The sequence below is a fragment of the Stegostoma tigrinum genome, chromosome 5 (genome assembly GCF_030684315.1).
Source record: "Stegostoma tigrinum isolate sSteTig4 chromosome 5, sSteTig4.hap1, whole genome shotgun sequence".
NCBI lineage: Eukaryota > Metazoa > Chordata > Chondrichthyes > Orectolobiformes > Stegostomatidae > Stegostoma > Stegostoma tigrinum.
In genome coordinates, this window is record NC_081358.1 from 103,434,385 (window position 1) to 103,459,289 (window position 24,905).

Genomic DNA, 24,905 nt, shown 5'->3' on the forward strand with positions numbered 1-24,905 from the left:
CCAGACTTGCTGTCAGAGAGAAAATCTTTGTGCAGAAACGAGATGCCTGCAACTTCAAGCAGTGGACATGCAGTTCCAGCTTAGGATCAATTAGAAGGCCAGTGAAAGTGGAGGTGTTTCAGATCATAGAATCCCTACAGTGTGGAAACAGGCCCTCAGTGCACCACCCAGACCCATTCCCCCAATCTACAGATTCCTGAACACTATGGGTAATTTAGCACAGCTATCCACCTAGCCTGCACATCTTTGGACTGTGGAGGAAACTGGAGCAAACCCACGCAGACATTGGGAGAATATGAAAACTCCACATACAGTCGCCCAAGGATGGAATTGAATCCGGGTCCCTGGCGCTATGAGGCAGCAGTGCTAACCACTGTGCCAAACACTTTATTTGAGCAGGTCAAATAAAGCACACGTTGATATGGGTAGTTTTCTTAAAGGCAATATTGAAGTGGAGAGGGTCAACCACATCCTATTTTGAGTAAGGGAGAGAGACAGGATGAGATCTGTTTGACAGCTGAGTTGAGTGGAAATGGCAAATACCTGGACACTGAAGTTCAACACGTGTCTCTAGCTAATATCAAATCACTGAATTCACCAGTATGAATTTTGGCGCTTGAGGCAGGAAACTATTTGAATCTGTTCTTTTAAAAAAAATTCTAAATCAAATCCAGGAAATTTAGCCATCATTTCAAATTCAAGAAAACAAACATAAGGCTGGTAGGTTAGCTGTTTAGGACACTATGCTGATGTGCATACAACTCTATTGGGGGGAGAGGGGTTGGAAAAACAAGTTTTACAATATATGATAATGACACTTGTGGAGTGCATAAAGCCACAAGTGGGCTGAATTAAGATGCTAACTACCCTTTAGTTAAGCAAAGGGAAAGGTAGCAGGATTGATGCAGTAAAATGTCAAGAAAAGAATGCACACCAGACAAAGGAACATGTTCAAGAACTGTGGACTATCTCCAGTTCAGATTAAAAGAAGTATCCTGCATGTGCATCAAAACTACAAACCTTGCGGAAAGCCTGATGTTGAAAATATGTGCAGAATAATGGAATAAGATGGTAAAAGGTGAGTTAGGAAAAGAAATCCAAGCATCCATACCCTAAAAAGTAACAAATGAGAATTCAAAAGACATGGGAACCTTGCAAATCCATGAAATGCCTGGATGTGACAGTTCCTAGAGAAGTGTTGAAAGCCAACCATCTGTAAGAAAGAGGATGAGGAAAAAAATCCATAACCACTGATTTTTGGATTAAGCTTCAGATTTATGAAATATAATTCTGCTCAGACTGTGCCAGAAAATCTTCCTTGAAAATTTGGAAGCCCAAAGAAAGATGCTCTGAATCCAGGCAACTTACGTTGGCAATTTCTCGAAGAACTGGGATTTGACACTATCAACCCCACCCAGAAAGACAGGCAAAGGAAATGGCGTTGAGGAGTGGAACTTGGAGTCAGAAGCACGTGGTCCTACAATCCAGGGATTGAGCATTTGCAAAGACTGTTAGTTGATCCCTGCAAACAATCAAGATTGAAAATAATATGCCATTTGAAAATACCCTGTAATCAGAAGAAAGATCTGATGCACTGTATCGAGGGCGTTTTTGATGAGATGGTTGTTTACTTTGAAGATTTTATGTATTGCTGGTCCAGGGAAGAAACCAGTGATTCATGTGCCATGTAAAGTATCAACTCAAAGGTGAATGGAAAGTTTGAAAGGGAGCTTTGAGAGAAAAGTATGTGATTGCCAGACTCTCAACTTTATGGATTCGGGTATGCTCCATCGTCGTGGGAGAAAATCTGCAAAGTCGAATAATTGGGTTGCAAGCATCAGGTATTGAAATTGTTGAGGGAAAAGTTGGGAAGCATGGTTTTCTTGACAGAAAATGAAAGAACTGTTCAGAAACTTCAGGGGGCTAGCAAAGGTTTCTTGAAACTTGAGCATTCCCAAGTTGAAAATTTAGAACTAGAGAATAAAGTTGTTGATCTGGAAGCATTAAAAAGTGAGTAGGATGCAACTTGGCATACTAAAAAGGAGCGTATGGAAGAGAAACCACATGTTGTGTATTTAGAGGAGGCATCCAAAAAGGAATTTCAACTTTAAATTTAAACAGGTTATGTTTCAAATAGATCAACTTGAAAGAGAAAAGAATGGAGTACAGACTTAACACAAAGTAGTGAATTGGAGGTATCAGAATCAAATAATCTTCTGGAGGCCAGTAACAAACTGAAAAATGCTGCTTCATCCAAAAGAGGAAATACAGAATGTAAGAAGCCAAAACAGAGTTGGCATAGCAGGAAGTTCAAAGACTGGTGGAAGACAGCTGCTTGACGTGGTTTAATGCTTTTCACAACCGTATACACGAAAAGCCTTCCCAAATTTATTCTTTAAGTAGTGTACCTCTAATTTAAAAGACACACATTTTCTTTTGCCCTGGATTGGTCAACCTATTCTATCTGTCACTTTCATATTTTTAATTTTTTTTTTTAAGTTGGCCCTTCAAATAATGTAAGCTTGGTGGTGCAAATCAAAACATAGCCTCCTAATTTAACCAAAGACATTCAATTAGGTAGTACATAAAAGATTATTGCAGAAAATTCATTCATGAAATTGCGATATAATACAATTATGATGGAAAGAGGATTGTCTAACAAACAGGATATCTGGGGTGGAGTAAATGGATCATGTTCACATTGGCAGATGTAACTGCAGGGATCTAGACTTTGACTACTGTTTACTGATGTGTTACAAAGGTTCTGACTGGTCTCAAAAGGCAGCATTCAGGGTATAGCAAGTATGTTAGAAGCTAAATGGAATGTTGGCTCTTTAATAGTTCACCCGTCTTTTTCAAGTAGGGAAGTCTTGTTACAAATGGTGAAACAACCACCTAGAATATTGTTAAAGGTTTAGTGGTGTACCGCAAGGGTCGGTGTTGGGATCACTGTTGTTTGTCACTTTTATGAATGACCTGGATGAGGGCGTAGAAGGATGGGTTGGTAAATTTGCAGACGACACTAAGGTTGGTGGAGTTGTGTACAGTGACGAAGGATGCTGTAGGTTGCAGAGAGACATAGATAAGCTGCAGAGCTGGGCTGAGAGGTGGCAAATGGTATTTAATGCGGATAAGTGTGAAGTGATGCACTTTGGTAGGAGTAACCGGAAGGCAAAGTACTGGGCTAATGGTAAGATTCTTGGTAGTGTAGATGAGCAGAGAGATCTCTGTGTCTATGTAGACAGATCCTTGAAAGTTGCCACCCAGGTTGACAGGGCTGTTAAGAAGGCATACAGTGTTTTTAGCTTTTTACTAATAGAGGGATTGAGCTCCGGAACCAAGAGGTTATGGTGAAGCTGTACAAAAGTCTGGTGTGGCTGCACTTGGAGTATTGTGTACAGTTCTGGTCACCGCATTATAAGAAGGATGTGGAAGCTTTGGAAAGGGTGCAGAGAAGATTTACTAGGATGTTGCCTAGTATGGAGGGGAGGCCTTACGAGGAAAGGTGTAGGGAGTTGAGGCTGTTTTCATTAGAGAAGAAGGTTGAGAGGTGACTTAATTGAAACATATAAAATAATCAGAGGGTTAGAAAGGGTGGATAGGGAGAGCCTTTTTCCTAGGATGGTGACGACGAGCACGAGGGGGCATAGCTTTAAATTGAGGGGTGAAAGATATAGGACAGATGTCAGAGGTAGTTTCTTTACTCAGATTAGTAAGGGAATGGAATGCTTTGCCTGCAACGGTAGTAGATTTGCCAACTTTAAGTACATTTAAGTCGTCATTGGACAAGCATATGGACGTACATGGAATAGTGTGGGTTAGATGGGCTTCAGATCAGTATGACAGGTCGGCACAACATCGAGGGCCGAAGGGCCTGTACTGTGCTGTAATGTTCTATGTATGTTCTATGTCTCTGTATGAAGCTCTCTTAAACTATTCCCCAAAAAGCAGCATTCTGCTTCAGCATGATAAACATTGAATTGCTCCTCAATTTTTTTTGAGCGGTTAATCTTTACGATTAACATTGATTTGTAACATATACGTTCAAAATAAGGTATGTGCTTGAGCAGATTTTGGTTGCTATTATTTTATAGAATTAGTGCTGTTTCCGTGGTATACTTAAATTTGTATAAATTTTGTTTAAGCACTATTGAAGGCAGTGGTCTTGTACTGTCTTTGTCACCTAGTCAAAAGATTCTGACCTTTTATTATATTTTAGTGATTTCCTCTCTACTACTTCTTCGTTTTAGGTGTTTTTCAGGTTACTTCCATCATAAAGCCCTAACTTCTTGTTTACTTCCACAGATATCTACGCAAACTTAATTGTTCCTAAGAAGAGTCATTGATTTCACCATTAATGCTTTCTCTCCACAGATGCTGCCAGATTTGTTGAGTTTCTTTGTAGATGTTGGAGACCTAAAACACAAAACAGTGTCTTGCTTAAATTTGTATTGTTTTCAGTTGATGAATAGGAGTTTTGTGGTCATTTTGCCTCTTATGTTCAGCTAATTCTTCTGATGGTGGAACTACATGGTATTAGATTTTTGCCTTAAATCATAAATCTTAGTTTAACACTTTTTTTTTGAAAACCCAATGAGCAGTGACGTACACTTTCTAGTAGTTTTAGTGTGTAAACAATTACTTGCAACTAATGTAATGATTAATTCTGACCTATTGTTCTAATGAAGGATCACTCGCCGTGAAATGACTCAACATTTTCTTCACATACTGCCAGACCTGATGAGTTTCTCCAGCAATTTTTTTTGTTTGAGGTAATTATTGTTCTTGTACAGTGGTTCTTTTCCCTTTTTTCATCGTCTTGGACTGATCTGCTCGGAATCTGTGCCTGCCTCTTTTGAAGGCTACAAAGAGACATGAGTTTAACCAAATTGCTTCAGAAAATAGTGCTTGGAACGAAACAAATTTACATTTCTTTCTTTTAAATTGAAACAGAATGACCATTATATTTATTTAAATTAATACATTTATAGTCTATTTGGAATTCACTTGGCGTTCCTCAGAAACAGGGAAAAATAACACTCAATAAAACAGATATTATGTCGAGTTAGGCTGTGATGAGACTTCTGAGTTTAGAATAGTTCTCTAAGCTGAAAATTGCAATTATAGGGTTGCAGTAATGTTTTCACTATGAAATGCCCAGATCTTGAAATTTGCTGCAGTCAGGATTAGGAATAATTGTTTCGTTTGACATCAGTTCTGAAGAATTATTGGAGGCTGCGTTGGTGTGGTCTTCTGCTCCCATGAGGAGCTTGAGCAGTTTATCGACTTTGCCAACACCTTCCACCCCACCCTCAAATTTACCTGGACTATTTCTGACACCTCCCTCCCCTTCCTGGACCTCTCTGTATCCATCTCCAGAAACTGATTCACCACCAACATCTGTTTCAAACCTACTGATTCCCACAACCACCTTGACTACACCTCCTCTGACCTAGCCTCCTGCAAAAATGCTATTTCATACTCCCAATTCCTCCACATCTGCTGCATCTGCTCTCAGGATGAGGCATTCTACTCCAGGACATCCCAGATATCCTCCTATCTTAGGGACTATAATTTCCTCGTCGCTATAAATTAAGGATGCCCTCAACCAAATCTCTTCCATTTCCTGCACTTCTACACTCATATCGCTTCCACCCCCTCCAACAGCAATAAGGATAGAGTCCCCTTAGTCCTCGCATACCACCCCACCAACCTCCAAATCCAATACATTATCCATTTTTGATCTGTGTATCCTTTGATCTGCCTATACCACTTGTAAACAAAGGTTTTCACTATATTTTGGTACACATGGCAATAAAATCACAATCATACAAATGCAGGGTCTAGGCCCGAAACAGCAGCTTTTGTGCTCCTAAGATGCTGCTTGGCCTGCTGTGTTCATCCAGCTCCACACTTTGTTATCTCGGATTCTCCAGCATCTGCAGTTCCCATTATCTCTGATCACATCAATGCACTGTCTGCTTTCCACAGGTACTATTCATTCCATACTCCCACATCAGCTGTATCCTACGCACCAATTTCTCCACTGCACCCGGTACCATGCCCTACAACCGCAAGAGGTGCAACACTTGCCCCTACACCCCTCTCACTTCTGTCCAAAGCCCCAGACAATCCTTCCAAATCCGGCAGAGATTCACCTGCACTTCATCCAACCTTATCTATTGCTCCCCAATGTGGTTTCCTCTATAACTGAGAGACCAAACGCAGACTTGGCTGCTGGTTCATGGAGCATTTGCACTCTGCATGCATCAACTAACTCGACCTACTGGTTGCTATCCATTTTAATTTCCCCCTCCCACTCTCGTGTCATGATGTCCATCCTGATACTTTTGCCTCAGAAGCTTCCAGCCCAAGGGCCTTAACATTGACTTCACCAGCTGTAAAATCCCTCCACTCTCAGCCTTATCCCATGTTCAGCCTTCCCTCTCCTGATCTGACCTAAACTGTCCATCTTCCCACTCCCCATCTGCTCCATCCTTCCCTCAGACCAATCACAATAACCCCCTCGCTGCATCCATTCATCACAATCTCTCCTACCCTTCCACCGCAACCACACCCCCAGCCAACTTATTTCTGGCCTCCCTTCCCCCGAAAAGTTGACTTTCGCTCCTCTGATGCTGCCTGACCTGCTGTGCTTTTTTCAGCCTCACACCCATAGACTGAAGAATTATTGTTTTAGTTGAACCTGAAAGTTTCTAGTCATGTCAGGGTTAGCGGATTGACTTAGGGTGCAATTGGTGGAGAAAGAGGAGAATGAATACTTTCCAGCGCTTGTGCATTTAATTATACATGGTGAGAGAGGACCAGGATTATTTGACTGATAATTTAAGTGCAGTAGAAAATCACTGAGATACCAGTTTTTAAAAATGGAGTCCATAATGTTAATACCATGGAATAGCTTTTGTAGGGATATTTGGTTGGCTGGCTAATAATAGGTTTGTCTCCTTTTCTTTTAATTAAAAATCATTCCAGAAGTTTTTCTGACATGTAAGTTCTGCTCCATAGCTTTGAAAGAAAATTTCACTTATGGAGCACAATATATAGGCTGTTGCTGCTTTTCCATGCCGGAAGTTTTTCCTCTGCAACTCAAGGTTAGGAGTGTAGATACTCGACAAAGGTGTTAAAACGTGTAATTAGCCCTGGCAACTTAAAATCTTTCTGAAATTTATAAATACTAGTGCATGAGTGAATTTCTTGTGGTATTGATGGTTAAAATGGGTCATGAGTTCAAAGTGAGAGGAGGAAAGTTTAAGGGAGATATGCATGGAAAGTTCTTTACGCAGAGGGTGGTGGGTGCCTGGAATGCGTTGCCGGTGGAGATGGCAGGCACAGATATATAAGCGTCTTTTAAGATGTATCTGGACAGGTACATGGATGGGCGGGGAGCAAATGGACACAGACCCTTAGAAAATAGATGACAGGTTAGACAGAGGATCTCGATCAGTGCAGGCTTGGATGGCCGAAGGGCCTGTTCCTGTGCTGTAATTTCCTTTGTTCTTAGTTTTCCTTTCACATTTTACAATAAACAAAATTCTTTGAAAACTCAGCTCGTTAAGTCCTCAGTTTTTTTTTATAAAAGCTGCCTGTTTAGTTTCGTGAAATTAATTTTTTTTTCATTTTTTTAAATCCCGAAATGGTACATATTCGAGAGCAATCAAGAAGGGATGATGGGTAGGGATGTTGGTGATGACGTAAAGAAACAAGTTAATTTTTGTTAATGGCTCACCATTTGGAAAAATGAGGCAGATTTTTCATTGAATTTAGTACGTTATAGTTTTTCAAAGGTGTTTTTTTTTATTTCCCTGAAGTACCTAAGTGGACAAATTGCAGTATCAGCCTTCTAAAACCCATGCGACACTTCATAGATATCTCTGGTTTACTCTGCTAATCTATATGCAGTAGATTTTTTTTGACAACCAGCTGAACAAAATGATGCCATCAGTAAGATTAAATTAAATTGTGTATATTACAAATATAATTTCCGCATAATAAGACCATAAGATGTAGGAGCTGAAGTAGGCCTTATAGCACATCAAATCTGCGCTGCCATTCAGTGATGTCATGGCTGTTTTCATAATCCTCAACTCCTTTTCCTGCCTTTTTGCCCCAATTAATCCAGAACTCTGTGAATAATTTGAAACCTGCCTTGAATATATTTAACGATCCAAAGTCTGTGACCCTCATTGGTAAAGAATTATATAGATTCACTACTCCAAGAAGAAATTACTCTTCATCTCTCTGTCCCAATTAGGTGACCCTGTATTTTGGGATTACGCCCTCTGCTCCAAGGCTGTCCCACAATGGGAAAACAGCCTGTCTGCATTTACCCTGTCATGCGCCCTAAGAATCTTGTGCCCTAAGATCACTTCTTATTATTCTAAACTTCAATGAGTACAGGTCCAAGAATTGTACCTCGTTGTAAGAAAATTCCTGCATTCTCAGGATCAACCAAGTGAACTTGATTGAACTACTGGTAATGCCAGTGTATCCTTTAGATGATGAGATTAAATATGTGCACAGTATTCCAGGCGTGGTCTAACCAGTGCCCTGCATATAGTTTTAGTAATATTTGCCTTTGTTTATATTCATTCCATAGCTTTCCTATTGACTACCAAGCTTGTATGCTAGATTTTGTAATCCTAATGCAACGTTTTCTAACATATTGGAAAATGAGTGCCCAATCTTGCTTAGTTTTGCTATTGTTGTTAATATTAAATTTAGTTTCTCTTCGTTTTTTCAGGGAATGTTGAAATAATTGGCATATTAGCTATATGAGCATTTATCACCAATCCCTAATTGTTCTAATACTGAACATTTCCATGGGCAGTTGTGAGTCAACCATGTTGCTGTGTAGTTGGAGTCAAATATTGAACAGACTAGGCAAAGACAACAGATTTCCTTGCCCAAAGGAAAGATGTTTGTCTGTCTCAGAATGAAGATCATTTAGTCCATCATGTCTATACCAGTTATGTTACTTGGTGCAAGTCTCCAAATCCCTGCATATATTCTATCTAGATAAAGCAGAATATATTACCCCTTCCCATAGAGCACAGATCCCATTTTACTAAGCTTTTCAGGCAAGTGCAGCATTTTGTTTCTCCAGCATCAGGATTTTGAGTGCAAATAATCTTACTAAATTCTGGAAGAAAAATGCAGAATTCAGAATCTACTGATGACCATGAAACCCTTGTTGATTGTCAGAAAAATCCATCTGACTCACTAATGTCCTTCAAGTAAGGAAATCTGCCATCGTCACCTGGTCTGGCCTACATGTGATTCCAGATCCACAGCAGTGTGGTTGACTTTCGCTTACCCTCTGAAATGGCCTAGCAAGCCATTTAGTTTTACCAACTGCCACAGAGTCTCAGAAATGAAGCCAGACAGATCACCAGGCATCGACCTAGACACCAAAAGAGACAATGGCAGAAACAGCCCTGCCAACCCTGCGAAGTCCTCCTTGTTGACATCTAGGGGCTAGTGCCAAAATTTGGGAGCGCTGTCTAAGCCTGACATAGCCATACTCATGGAATCGTACATTTACAGATAATGTCGCAGACACCACCATCACTAGTTCTGGTTATGACCTGTCTCACCGGCAGGATAGGCCTAGCAGAGGTGGCAGCACAGTGGTGTACAGTGGGCAGGGAGTTGCTCAAAGTCTTGTCTTTGCACTGAGAATAACCGCCATTGTGTTGTGAGATACTATCACTATTCTAAATCGGACAGACTTTGAACAGATCTAGCAACTCAAGACTGGGCATCCGTGAGGTGCTACTGGCCTTCAACAGCAGCAGAACTGTACACCAGCACAACCTGTAACCTCATAGCCTGGCATAACCTCTACACAACCATTACCACCAAACCTGGCTCAATGGAGAACGCAGGGGGGCATGCCAGGAGCCACATCAGGCTGTACCTGAAGATGAGGTGACAACCTGGTGAAGCCTCTAAACAGGACTACTTGCATGCCAAACAACATAAGCAGTAAGTGATAGACAGTACTAAGCGATCCCACAACCTGTAGATCAGATCTAAGCTGTGCAGCCTTGCCACATCCAGCCGTGAATGGTGTTGGATGATTAAACAACTCACTGGAGGAGGAGGAGGCTCCGCGAATATCCCCATTGCCAATGATGGAAGAGCCGAGCACAACAGTGGAAAAGATAAGACTGAAACTTTTGCAGCAGTCTTCAACCAGAAATGCCTATTGGATGATCCATCCCGGCCTCCTGCAGTGGTCCTCAGCATTACAGATACCATTCTGCAGCCAATTCAATTCACTCCATGTGAAATGAAATGTTTGAAGACACTGGATACTGCAAAGGCAGTGAGCCCTGACATCAGTCCGGCAATAGTACTGAAGACTTGTGCTTCAAAACTTACCACTCCCTTAGCCAAGTCCAGCTTTAACAGTAGCACTTACCCGACAATGTGGAAAATTGCTCAAGTGTGTCCTATATGTAAAAAGCAGGACCAATCTAACCCAGACAATTACTGCCCCATCAGTCTACTGTCGACCAACATTAAAGTGATGGATGTTGTCATCAATGTTGCTATCAAGCAATACGTCCTCAGCAATAACCTGCTCAGCGATGCCCAGTTTGGGTTCCACTAGGGCCACTCAGCTGCTAACATCATTATAGCCCTGGTTCAAACATGGACAAAAGAGCTGAATTCCAGAGGTGATATTGACAATCCTTGACATCAAGGCAGTCTCTGATTTGAGTGTGACATCACAGAGCCCTACAAAACTGGCATTGATGGGTATTGGGGAAACCTCTTCAACAGTTAGTGTCATACCTGATGCATAGGAAGATGATCGTGGTTGTTGGAGGTCAGTCATCTCAGCTCTAGGACGTCTGTGCAGGAGTTCCATTCATTTAACTGTTTCATCAATGACCTTCCCTCCAGCCTAAGGTCAGAAGTGGGGATATTTGCCAATTGATAGAACAATGTTCAGAACCATTCGCAACTCCTCGCACTGAAGCAGTCTGCGTCCAAATGCAACAAGACTTCTACAATATCCAGGCTTGGGCTGACAAGTGGCAAGTGATATTCATGGCATACAAATGCCACACTATGACCATCACCAACAAAAGACAATCTAGCCACTGCTTCTACACATTCAACGATGTTACCATCACTGAATCTCCCACTATCAAGATCCTGGGAGTTTTCGTTGATCAGAAACTCAAATGGACTCACCACACATGCACTGGCTACAAGAGCAAATTAGAGGCTAAGAATACTGCAGCGAGCAACTCACCACCTGACACCCTCCCTCTCTCTCTTCTCTTCCCCGCAACCACCCCCGCCCCCCCCCCACCCGCCCAGCTGCCCCAAAAAGCCTGTTCACCATCTACAAGGCACAAGTCAGGAGTGTGATGGAAAACTCCCCACTTTCCCGGATAAATACAGCCTCAACAACACTCAAGAAGCTTGACGCCATCCAGGACAAAGCAGCCCACTTGATTGGCACTGCATCCACTCCTCACTGTAGTAGCAGTATTTATTATCTACAAGATGCATCGCAGAAATTCACCAAAGATCCTCAGACAACACCTTGAAAACCCACAACCACTTTCATCTAGAAGCGCAAGGGCAGCAAATAAATGGGAACACCAGCACCTTCAAGTTCCTCTCCAAGCCACTCACTAACCTGGCTTAGAAGTCTATCACTGTTCCATTGTCACTTGGTCAAAATCCTGGAATTCCCTCCCAAATGGCATTTGTGAATCAACCCAAAGCAGGTCAACTGCAATGGTTCAAAAAGGCAGCTCACAATCACCTTCTCATGGGCAACTAGGGATGGGCAAGAAATGCTGGCTGTCCAGCAATGCCCACATTGCACAAAATGCATTTTAAAAATTTTGACGTGTTTAGTGTTGTGGAACACTATTTTGTACAATCCCTTCATAATCACATTTGACCTGTTTGACATCTTTTACAGACTGTCTTCCATTTGGTAAAGTAAGTTTTAAATTGATCAGAAGGACTTCAGTCAAACCAAAAGAAAATGCAAGGAGATTTTAATCGAAATTTTTATGTTAAGGGAAATAACAAGTTTATTGGCTGGTTAAAAAACTGCTGCTAGGCATTGTGTACAAATTGCTATAAATTAGAAAAGTAGCCGAATTTAGATCTAATTGAAAGTTAAGCTAATAAAAGTAACGTAAGGGAAATGAAGTTAAGACTTGACACTTGTAGAGGCTTGAGGCAAGAACTTTGCATTGTGACCGAGCGGTTTGAAGTGAGATAAGAGTTGTCGTGTAATTAATATTCTTTTAAAGTGAGTAGCTAACCAGCTTAATCTGAAGGGAAGCCATGTTGGCAGAGCTAAGATTTGTGACATGGTGCTGTGCTACATGGGGAGTCTTGGACATTTTGTGTTCCTAGAAACCATGAGTGCAGCAAGTATGTTCAGCTGCACCTGTTGGCAAATTGCATTTTGCAGCTGGAGCAGCAGGAGACTTGCAGTGGAACGTGGGTGACGTGGACAGTATGTTCACTAGGACATTCACACTGCAGGTAAAATGGCTGTCCCACTCTTTAATAAACATATGTATTTGGAAAGTGGTGAGGATGACTTTGAGAGGATATCAAATAAAGTGAAGCCTCTGGCACCATGGATAGCTCTGGTGCTTGCAAGGGAAGTAAGAAGAATGGCAAAGGTATAGTGATAGCGAATTGAATTGTAAGGAAATCAAACAGACAGGGATTTCTGCAGCTGCAGAAGGGTCTCGAGGCTGGTATCTTATCTCCCCAAAGTGGCTACAGGCTATTCTGAAATGGAGGGTGAAAAGCTAGCAGTCATGTTACATAGCAGTATCAACCACACAGGTTTAAGAAAAATGCGAACCTTCAGGTAGAATATAGAGCATTGGAACATTACGTGGACAGCCCTATTTCTTTGAATTTAATCTCAGGATAGTGAAAATGGAGATAATAAGTTATGCCAGACAGCTTGGTGGCTAGAGAAGTGGTGTAGGAGAAATTGATTCTGATTCCTGGGATAATAGGACCAGTTCTGGGGAAAGTGGCACCACCACCAGCTAGAACGGTTGCCGAGAGGGGGAGCCTTTTTTCCAGTGCAGATCTTTTAAACACAGCAAGTATTCGGGGTTTGGAAGATTGAAATTGTGGTGAGTTCTTTTAAGGCATTCATAAAGGCACTGTTTCTAGTCAAATAAATCATCCATGTACAAGGGGATGGGGAACATAGAACATAGAACATAGAAAAGAACAGCACAGTACAGGCTCTTCGGCCCATGATGTTGTGCCGTGGATTAATGCTAATCCAAAATAAAATAACCTAACCTACATCCCCCTCAATTCACTGCTGTCCATGTGCATGTCCAGCAGTCGCTTAAATATCACTAATGACTCTGCTTCCACGACTACCACTGGCAAAGTATTCCATGTGCTCTCAACTCTCTGGGTGAAGAACCTCCCTCTGACGTCTCCTCTATACCTTCCTCCTAACACCTTAAATCTATACCCCTCGTGGCAGTCAGTCCTGCCCTGGGGAAAAGTCTCTGGCTATCGACTCTATCCGTGCCTCTCATTACCTTGTACACCTTGATCAGGGCACCTCTCTTCATCCTTCTCTCCAGAGAGAAAAGTCCGAGCTCAGTCAACCTCTCCTTGTAAGACAAGCCCTCCAGTCCAGGCAGCATCCTGGTAAACCTCCTTTGCACCCTCTCCAAAGCCTCCACACCTTTCCTATAACAGGGCGACCAGAACTGGACACAATATTCCAAGTGTGATCTCACCAGGGTTTTGCAGAGCCGCAGCATAACCTCGCGGCTCTTAAACTCGATCCCCCTGTTAATGAAAGGCAAAACGCCATATGCTTTCTCAACAGCCTTATCCACTTGGGTGGCAACTTTGAGGGAGCTATGCACTTGAACACCAAGATCCCCCTGTTCCTCCACACTGCCGAGAATCCTGCCTTTTATCCTATAATCAGCATTTAAGTTTGACCTTCCAAAATGCACCACTTCGCATTTATCCAGGTTGAACTCCATCTGCCATTTCTCAGCCCAGCTCTGCATACTGTCAATGTCTCGCTGAAGCCTGCAATAGCCCTTGATATTATCAACAGCACCTCCAACCTTTGTGTCATCAGCAAACATACTAACCCACCCCTCAACCTCCTCATCCAAGTCATTTATAAAAACTACAAAGAGCAGAGGCCCAAGAACAGAGCCCTGTGGGACACCACTCTGCACTGACCTCCAGGCGGAATACTGACCATCTACAACCACTCTCTGCCTCCAGTCAGCCAACCAATTCTGAATCCAGACAGCCAATTCATCCTGTATCCCATACCTCCCGACTTAATGAATGAACCTGACATGGGGAACCTTATCAAATCCTTTGCTGAAGTCCACGTACACCACATGCACTGCTCGACCCTCGTCAACCTCTCTCGTGACCTCCTCAAAGAACTCGGTAAGATTTGTGAGGCATGACTTGCCCCTCACAAAGCCATGCTGACTCCCTTTAATCATGCTATCCTTTTCCAAATAGTCATAAATCCTATCCCTCAGAATTCTTTCCAAAACCCTGCTGACCACAGACGTAAGACTGGTCAGTAATTTCCAGGGGTTTCCCTATTCCCTTTCTTGAAAAGAGGAACAACATTTGCCACCCTCCAATCTTCCAGTACGACTCCTGTGGAGAGTGAGGAAGCAAAGATCTTTGCCAGAGGCCTAGCAACCTCCTTTCTCACTTCCCGATGCAACCTAGCGCAAATCTGGTCTGGCCCTGGGGACTTATCAATCTTAATGTTTTCCAAAATTTCCAGCACATCAACCTCCTCATCTCGATTTGTTCAAGCCTGTTTCCCTGTTCGTCAAAATTCTCATTCACAACAAGGTTCCTTTCTTTAGTGAAAACCAAAGCAAAAAACTCATTTAAGGCTTCCCCTATCTGTTCAGACCCCACGCACCAGTTCCCTATGCTATCCCTGATCGGCCCTACCTTCTCCCTGATCATTCTCTTATTCCTCACGTATGCGTAAAATGCCTTCGGTTTCGCCCTAATCCTTCCTGCCAAGCCTTTATCGTGCCCCCTCCTGGCCCCCCTCAGTCCACTTTTGAGCTCCTTCTAAGCAAACCTGTAATCCTCTGAAGCTGTACGAGACCCTTGCTTACTCCACCTCACGTAAACTGCCTTTTTCTTTTTGACGAGAAGCACCTCTGTTCCCGTCATGCAAGGCTCCTTAATCTTACCCCTTTTTACCTGTCTCAGAGGAACACATTTATGCATCACTCGCCATAACTGCTCCTTATACAGCCTCCACATGTCTGTTGTGCCCTTTCTGTGGAACAATTGCTCCCAATCTGTACTTCCCAACTCCTCCTGTCTGATAGCGTCATAGTTTCCTTTTCCCCAGTTAAATATCTTCCCCTGGTGACCACTCCTTTCCCTTTCCATGGCCATTGTAAATGTGAGGCTGTTGTGGTCACTGTCGCCAAAGTGTTCTCCCACCACGAGATCTGACGCCTGCCCTGGCTCATTGCTGAGCACCAAATCCAAAATGGCCTCCCCCCTCGTTGGCCTGTCCACATACTGAGTAAGGAAACCCTCCTGAACACACCTGACAAAAATGGATCCATCCAAACCACCTGCACTAAGGAGATTCCAATCAATATTGGGAAAGTTGAAGTCACCCATAACAACAACTCTGCTACGTTTGCACTTTTCAATAATGTGGTGGCCTGTGAGCTCTTTGATCTCCTTATTGCTATTTGGGATTTGGAAGCTTGAAATTGTGGTGGTGAGTTCTTTCAGGCATTCATGAAGGCATTGTTTCTAGTCAAATAAATCATCCACGTACAAGGGGATGGGGAAAAATGCAGCAGAATGGTATAAGCTACAATGCTCATTTGAAGAGATTGCATAAATGATGGGCAAATATCTTACTCTTGCACAATGACAGCTCTGATTCTTAACCCTTAGAAGTTTGTTTGCTTTTCTAAACACAAAAGCTATCCTATTTGAATCGCTGCATGGCCTGCCTTCAAGTTCTTTCTACAGCATTCTTGTGGTTTATATCTCACAATGCATCATCCACCACTCTTGGCCTGCTCTGAGAAGATAGCCTGAATAGTACAATAAGTAATGCCAGAGCCTCACTCACACCACCCTGAAATTTGGGTTTCTTCTCCTGAAACTCTTCGTCTTGCTTCCCATCTCTTACCATTAAAAACCATCCATTAAAACTGTGATAACAAAGTGTGAAGCTGGATGAATACAGCAGGCCAAACAGCATCTCAGGAGCAAAAAAACCGACGTTTCGGCCCTAGACCCTTCTTCAGAGAGGGGGATGGGGAGAGGGTTCTGAAATAAATAGGGAGGGAGGGGGAGGCGGACCGAAGATGGAGAGAAAAGAAGATAGGTGGAGAGGAGAGTATAGGTGGGGAGGGGATAGGTCAGTCCGAGGAAGACGGACAGGTCAAAGAGGCGGGATGAGGTTAGTAGGCAGGAAATGGAGGTGCGGCTTGAGGTGGGAGGAAGGGATGGGTGAGAGGAAGAACAGGTTAGGGAGGTGGAGACAGGCTGGGCTGGTTTTGTGATGCAGTCGGGGGAGGGAACGAGCTGGGCTGGTTTTGGGATGCAGTGGGGTAGGGGAGATTTTGAAGCTTGTGAAGTCCACATTGATACCATTGGGCTGCAGGGTTCCCAAGCGGAATATGAGTTGTCGTTCCTGCAACCTTCGGGTGGCATCATTGCGGCACCAGCTTCACACTTTGTTATCTTGGATTCTCCAGCATCTGCAGTTCCCATTATCATTAAAACTGTGACATTGATTTCTTTCGATAGTACAAAGCTTGAACACTGCTAAAAAGACAGAAGTGTAGATGAATCATGCACTCATCTGGACAAATACAAGAATGTCAAAACGTCACATTATCTCCATGTGATTGATTTGATTGGTAAGTCTGCTGTTGTTGAGGTATTTCCATTGAGAATGCGCCAGAAAGCATTTATTCTCCCATACCTTTGTAATTAGGGATTCCAGGAATGGATGATAAAATCATTTTGACAAGCTAGTGATCCCAGCTTGCCTTTTCTCTCCCTATCTCTTTCAACAGCAAAAGAAACCTTCAAATTGGAGCAGGCAGGAGACAAGAGAAACTGCGAAGTTTGTTTTAGACATTGCAGAAGATATTGGGGCATGCAGATAATGCCCCAAAGTGGAAATCTGCAGATAACTTGACTTTACTAGCATTCTGTAGATCAATCCTGTTATAATATCCATATTACTTATACTACAGAACAGAGAAGTATTGATTAACAGGTTTAATTAAGATTGCTGCATAAAACTTGATAGTGAGTTAAAGAGGTGATTGTTAAATGTAAAGAATAACATTGAATAGTCAATTGTAACTGCAGTCAGAACTGTAACCTTCAAAATAAACAGCTGTTGTATCTTCTAGCAGATTTGCTTAATTGTATTGTTTCAATCTTGCTTTAACATTTTCTACATTTTAGTCTCAACTGAGGAACCAGAACTCCATTCAATCCAAACTGTTGACTCAGCTTTATTTTATTCTACGTTTATCAGGACTTTGGTCCATTTGCAAAGATTTCTCTCTTCAGTGAAGAATATAGATGAGAGTAGAAATAACAAGGTGTAGAGCAGGATGAACACAGCAGGCCAAGCAGCATCAGAGGAGCAGGAAAGCTGAAGCTTCAGGCCTAGACCCTTCTTCAGGAAGAGTCTGAAGAAGGGTCTAGTCCCGAAACGCCAGCTTTTCTGCGCCTCTGATGCTGCTTTGCCTGCTGTGTTCATCCAGCTCTACGCCTTGTTATCTCGGATTCTCCAGCATCTGTACTTACTACTATTTCTATGGATGAGTAGATTTGTGTTTTTCAAAGAGCTAAACTAAATGTTAAAGAAACAGAACCCCTGTGGTAGTAATTCCAAATTAGCCTGAATATCAGCGCTAAACCAGATAAATAAAGTTTAAAATTCTTATTAATGGAATGGTGGTTTAGAAGGCAAGGGTTCAGATTCTTAAAACATTGGGCAAATTTTGGGGCCGGGGAAGATGACAGATGTAACAGTGTGGAGCTGGAGGAATACAGCAGGTCAGATAGCATCAGAGGAACAGAAAAGCTGACGTTTCAGATCAGGGCCATTCTTCAGAAATTTTCTGCAGTTCTTGTAATTTTGAGATAGCAGATGTGATGTATTTCACCCAAACTTGAGGGTTGCCTGTAAGATGTGAAAAACATAAATGGGGCAGTGGGGAGGAGGGAAAATCCATTCACTTCAAAGGTTAGGTGATTATGCTAATGCTTTGTCAATGGTAATGCCTTGCCAATAAATAAGTCGAGATGGTAGCACACATTCAGCTTTAAGTAGCTACTGGAGGTTTATTTGCACACATAGCACCCTATCATGTTTAAAGAGTTGAGTTATAGTTTAGCTAACCTAATTAAATATCCAAGAAGACTTGGGACTCATGGCCTCTTCTTTTCCTGTAACTTAGTTGAGCAGTGGTATTGCTCTTTACATTTGGTTCTGTCTTACCTAATGTCAGTGGACGTGTCAAGTACCCCTACTTTATGTATGCCTGAAAGAATGCTATTGTGTTCAAAAGCAAAGCGCTTCTGTCTTTGCCCTGACAATTAACTAGGACCTTCAGAGAGACGAGTGGAGTAGGAGATCTTTAATAAAAGCAGTTTTTCTCTCACTTGATATTTGAGTCCAATATGACTCTTCAGACTTCCTTTCTGTATAGATGCTGCTAGACCTGTTATGTGTCTCCAGCACTTTGCTTTTATTATGCAAGTGTTTAGCTTATTTCAAGATTTGAAGAGTTGTGTAATCATGTCTAATCAAATGATTAGACGATGTGCAATCCTAAAGCTTATTGTTGTTCATATGCCCCTGACTTCCCTTCTCAGCCATGGTTGCCCCATCATCCCCTTAATGTTTTTTTTCTTCCTTGGATGAATATTTTTTGTATCTCCCAAATTATTCCCAGGAATCTGCTGTCATTGCTGATCCGCCATCTTCCTTGTTAGGCTTCCCTTTCCATCAACTCAGGGCAGATCCCCCTCATGTCTTTTGTGGCTACCTTTACTCAATTACAATGCCTGTTATATCTGACTCGGTCTTCTCTGCATCAAATTGCAGGATGAATTCTATTATATTATGGACAATGCCACTGAGGGGTGCTTCATCTTCAACTCCTAGCTAAGTCTGCCTCATTATACATCACTAAACCCAGAATTGTCTGTTCCCTAGTGGGCTTAAGTACAAGCTGTTCTAAAATTTCGTAGACATTTCACAAATTAATTTTCTTGAGATCTGCTACCAAACTGACTTACTTATATACCTGCGTATTGAAGTCCCCAATGATTTTATTCTATAGTGCTGTTCCTACCTGCTGTTTCTAGCTCCTGATTTATTTTCTTCCCCACATCTTGGCAATTGCTAGGAGACTTGTTAGTCCCATCAGCGTCCTTTTTTTTGTTTCTTTGCAATTCCTCAACTCTGCCCACACACTTCACCATTTTCCCCATGCCTGTGTGGGTTTCCTCTGGATGCTCTAGTTTCCTCCCTCAGTCCAAAGATGTGCAGGTTAGGTGCATTGGCCATGCTATGATGCCTGTAGTGTCTGGTGATGTGTAGATTAGGTGGATTAGCAATGGGAAGTGCATGGTTACAAGGATAGAGTCGGGGTGAGTCTGGGTGGGATGCTGTTCAGAGAGTTGGTGTGGACTTATTGGGCCAAATGGCCTGTTGCTCACACTGTAGGTAATCTATTCTATTCTATATCCTGTGCCTTCTGCTTCTATATTATTTTTTGCTATTGATTTAACTTTATTGCTTATTAACAAAGCAACTGTGATTTCGATAGGGACACGTGTCATTTGGCTGTTTAGGTCCCAGTCCTGATCCCTTTTGCAACCACATCTGATACCCACAAATTTCAATCTGTGCAATAAGCTTATTTACCCTGTTTTGTATGCTGCATACAGTTAAGCACAAAACTCAGTCCTGTGTTGACTGACTGCTTGCCTTCTGATAGTTATTCCTCATTTGCTGTCACTGAAGTTAAACTCCTGACTCTTTCAGTACCTATTGCTTACTCTGGAAATTTAACCTCAGCTGAGCCTTGTCCTCCCTTTTTAACTCTTTCCATAATTTTCCATGCAACTAAACCCTGACACCACCACCCTCAGCTTAAAGCCTATCCACAGCCTTAGTTATGTGAATTCTCAAGGTCACTTGCTCCAGCATGATTTGGGTCGAGCCTGTCCGGTTGGAACAGCTCCTTCCTTCCCCGGTACCAATTCCCTCATAAAACTAGACACGATAGCTCAAATAAAAAAAATGAAATTAATCAGATTTCAAAACAAACAATTTGCAGGATTACTCCAAATACTATAGTACTGCACAATTAAGGCATGCTAATCTTTTGAGATTGGGATAATTCTGATATGACCGTTATGCGATTCAGATTTGAAATGGCAAGGTAATGAAAACATATTTACTCAGATGTGCTAATATTGTTTTATCACGTATGGTTAAAAGCCAACTGCTTCAGTTGCACTAAAGTAATTGGTTGTGTTCAAGAGTTCAGAATGATAAATTCATATTTATTTTGGCAAGGTCATTAGTTCCTTGCATGATCATGCATTAAATGTTGGACAGTACATTTCTTCTGCCAGTGTGACAAGTTACAATTAAATTGCAGATTTTATAATCATTAGAGCTCATTGCACTTGAAGTTTTAAGATATTGCAAAACATTATCGCCATTTAAGGAAAAAAAGCCCATGAAGAAAAAAATTAGAGAAAGTAGTAACAAATGCAGTCAAAATAAACAATTCGAAGTAGAAACTGAATGATATTCCTGAACATCAATATTCTTATGATTCAAATTTTCTACAATTGAATTCTTTCAGGCCCAGAACATGTTTTGCAGGAGTTCCTCAATGTGTGTCCCTGATCTAACCATCTAATGCCCAGTCCTGAAGAAGGGTCACTGAATCTGAAACATTGACAGCTTTCTCTTCACAGATGTCGCCAGGCTTGCTGAATTTCTCCAGCTGTTTCTGCAGTGAAAGAATGGATAAATTCAGGGACAACAGTACCCGGCTTCTTGTGTAGACTTCTTCTACGTTGAAAGATGAGCAGAATATTCATAAGAGCAGCATTAGCAGGCTACAGGTTCCTGCCCTAGTAGTATGCCATCCTTGCTACATGAATGTACATATCCTTGACGTCTCTATTGCATCACGATCTGGTATCCTTTCCCTAATATTGCTGTGAGCTCTCCTATACCATGTTGAACTACTACAGCTATTATTAGTTACAGTTTGCCACCCTGATAATGCTCCTTTTATCTCCATCAACAGAAGATGGATTAATGCAGTCAGTTTGAGTTCATGTTTGAAGGAAATAGTATTACATTGTCAACGGTTTTGTGGTAATATCCCTGCCTCTAAGCCAAAAGGTCTGGCTTGAGTGCCAGGTGTATCACAGCATTTCTGAACAGTCCAAATCTCTAAGTTTATTCAAATATTTTGTTTACGTTTTCTTTGTAATTGCTGATGTGTATTGTGGAAGTTGACCAGCTTTGGTGTCAGTTAAATGTTTGAGCACATGCCTACGGTGATCATAAATGTTTGATTCTCCTTTTGCAGAAATAACCAAAATAGAAGCAGGGGAGGGAAGCGATGAAGAGAAGTTTGTGGATGTGGTCAGTAACAAAAACATGAAGTTGGCTCAAAAAGTATTAATTCCTGTAAAGCAATTCCCTAAGGTAAGGAACTTTTAAGTACATTCATGAGTCAGGTGTGTTTTCTGAACATCAGTGGATTTAGAGGTGATGAACTATGAAAATCATAATGGTTTAATTCGTAAGAGCATAAAAATTTAAGACTAGATGGAGGCCTTTCAGCCCCTTGATCCTGTTTTGCTATTCAGTAAAAGCATCACTGATCTGAATATGGCACATTTCCCAACTATCCTCAGATCTGTCCATCCCATTGCTTAGCAATAATTTTTCTACCTCTACTTTTCAAAAATATTCAAACATTCTGTTTCCACCATTTTTTGGAGAAGGGTGTTCCAAATTCTTATGTATTACCTGTGTCTTAAATGGATGAGCCTTTTTTTTGAAATAGGGAGCCCTGGTTCTAGAATCTTTCCCAAGTACTGCCCCTTCTCACATCTATTTTTGACAGAATCCCTCATGGCCTACTGTGTTCCAATCCAGCCATGTACTGCTTGTCCAAACTTGGACAGGTACAGGCCTAGACTGTCCACCTATTCCTCGTAAAACAATGCATCGTTTATAGGTGTTAATCTATTCGACCTTGCCTGGATTGCTTCCATTGTCAATATATCCCTTTACTAAGGGAACCCAAACTGGTCACTATTCTAAAAGGCTTCTTAGTGCCTTTACAGTTTTGACAAGACTTTACTATTTTTATGATCCATTCTCTTTTGAAATAAAGACTGACATTCTGTTTACCTTCCCCATTTTATGCTGATTTTGTAAGCTAGTGTTTTGTGAGCCATGTATGAGGAACAGCCAAATCCCTCTGTGCTTCAGCTCTCTGCAGCCTTTACCCACTTAATTTATATTCACCTCTACTGCTCTTGCTGTCGTAGTGACCTTGTATTTTGCGGCATCATATTCCATCTGCCATTTTTTTTTGCCCATTCCCTTGATCTGGCTGTAGGCTCTGTGTCATTCTGACTATTTGCGTTTCCAGCCTTTCTTTTGTTATCTCTTAATTTGGTGATAGTCCATTCATTTGTGTCATCTAGGTCATTAATATATAATGTAAATAATTGTGTCCCCAGTCTGATCTTTGTGACATTCCATTAGTTACAGCTTGCCACTCTGATAATGCTCCTTTTATCTCCATCCTCTCCATGTTAGTACAGCGCCCTCCTCTCCATGTTAGAGCCCAAGCTGTTGGGTGTTGTACTATCATTAAGTAGTCTCATGTACAGTACCCTATTAAATACCTTCTGGATATCCAAATACTGTTCCCATTTATCTACCTGCTTGTTACCTCAAATAATTCAAATAAATTTTATCAGGCATGATACCCCTTTCATGAAGCCATCCTGACTCTGCTTGATTATTATCATGTACTGCTATTACATCCGCTGTAGTTGACTTAACATCTGTCATTGGATAAATATTTATGCTAATTGACCTATGTTTATCTGTTTTTATTCTGCCCTTTCTTGAATGAGTGCCACATTAACAGGCATCCAATCCTCTGGGACTTTACAGAATATAAAGATTCTTTGTCGATTACTACTGCCTTTTTAGTATCCTGGCAGACAACTCATCAAGTCCTGAGGCACTCCGTCTTTAACCCTATTAGTTTCCCTAGTACTTTTTTCCCCAACTTCTGCATCTCTGAGCTCTACAATTTCTCACCATTTACATAAGGTTCCCTTTTTGTTCTTCCTTGCAAAATGTACAATTTTACCTTTTCCACTTTAGTTCCATTTTTCCTGTTATTTGCCCAGTAACTTACCTCCAATCCAATCCCTCTGTGGTATATTTATATCTTCTGCGCAACTAATTTTCCTACCCATCTTTGTCATCAGCAAATATAGCAACCATACTGTTGATACAGTCATGCAAGTCTTTTATATAAATATTTGAAAGGTTAAGGCTGTAGCACCAATCCCTGTGATACAGTCTTCGTTATATCTTGCCAACCAGAAAACATCCATTTACATTTACCGTTGTTTCTTGTTAGCTAGGCAATCTCCCATCTATGTTAATATGTTACCATCTATACAAAAGGCTTTATTTTCATTATTACCCTTGTTGATATATAACCTTAACAGATTTCTTTTGAAAACCCAAATACAGTACATAAACCAATTCCCAGTGTGAGCAGTAGTTATTGCAGTAGTTAAGGGATATTACATCCTTAGTCTGTGTAGTCCTGGTTTAGGAAGAGAAGAATCTATTAGGAGCTCTTCCACTGGAGTGCACAGAAACAGATCTGTAATGCTAGAAAAAATTATAATTTATAAGATAAACAATTTCTGTCTCAGAATTATTTCACCGATTTCATAGGTTGTTTTCTTGCTTCTTCCTATTATTTGAATGGAGAAAATAGATCAAAGCAGTTTAATACTGGGTCACCACTATTGGAACTTCTTTTTTTAAAAAAATGCTGTATCAAATGAGAAATTAATACCACAATTGTTATGTCTTCAGTCTGAAGAATATGCTGGTAATCAAGTGCCTCAGATTCACTAGTCGCATCATTTCATAGAAATGTTGGCTCAGTTACGTAGAGAAACTTGCTTCTTTTTATTACTCTGTTGTATTACTAACCAGTGAATGTCCAACAGATTTCTTCAATGAACTCTGAATAATCCATTCATTATGATCAAAACTTATTGTTAAAACAAATGGCAAATACTGTTTAACATCTCCGATATCATCCAGAATTAAAATAGTATTCCCGTAATCTCTCACACTCATGCCAACATAAATGCACAGACGACTGAAAGACCAGTCTCTGCCGAGTTGATGGTTTCAAGACAAAAAGTCGAAGAAACAACCTCCTGTGAGCCAAGTATTTGGAAACAAAGGATAAAATATAATGACCTCTTGCCTCTTACAGATTTCCTGCTGATTAAAGCCGAATTGTTGACAGGTGCAGATTGATGTTAGACACCAGTTCTGATTGCTGTTAACTTTGTTCAGTCCTCAAAGTCTTGAACTTCAGTTCACCCTTTCACGTTTTACAAGGTAGACAGATATACTGATATTTACAAACACATCTTAGGTGTTTGGGATTTCAAGAGAGAAATCTGCAGCCTTATGTGTGTCTTCTTTATACGGGCTCATGGGCCTGCAAAAA

The 24,905-nt window shown here is 41.3% G+C and overlaps 1 protein-coding gene across 5 annotated transcripts in view; it reads left to right on the plus strand.

The window, feature by feature from the left end:
- The window catches only part of LOC125451806 (KH domain-containing, RNA-binding, signal transduction-associated protein 3), a 176,837-nt gene that overhangs the window by 38,337 nt on the left and 113,595 nt on the right, over positions 1 to 24,905 (plus strand). For 4 of the 5 annotated variants that reach the window (XR_007247396.1, XR_007247395.1, XR_007247397.1 and 1 more), the window contains exon 3: positions 21,696 to 21,814. Coding sequence is in view for 1 of the 5 variants with exons in the window: in XM_048529402.1 (XP_048385359.1) it covers positions 21,696 to 21,814 (119 nt within the window). In the remaining 4 variants the exon portion in view is untranslated. Of the gene's footprint in view, positions 1 to 16,851; positions 16,965 to 21,695; positions 21,815 to 24,905 lie in introns of those variants that run through there. The other variant, XR_009445787.1, reaches the window with a different exon arrangement.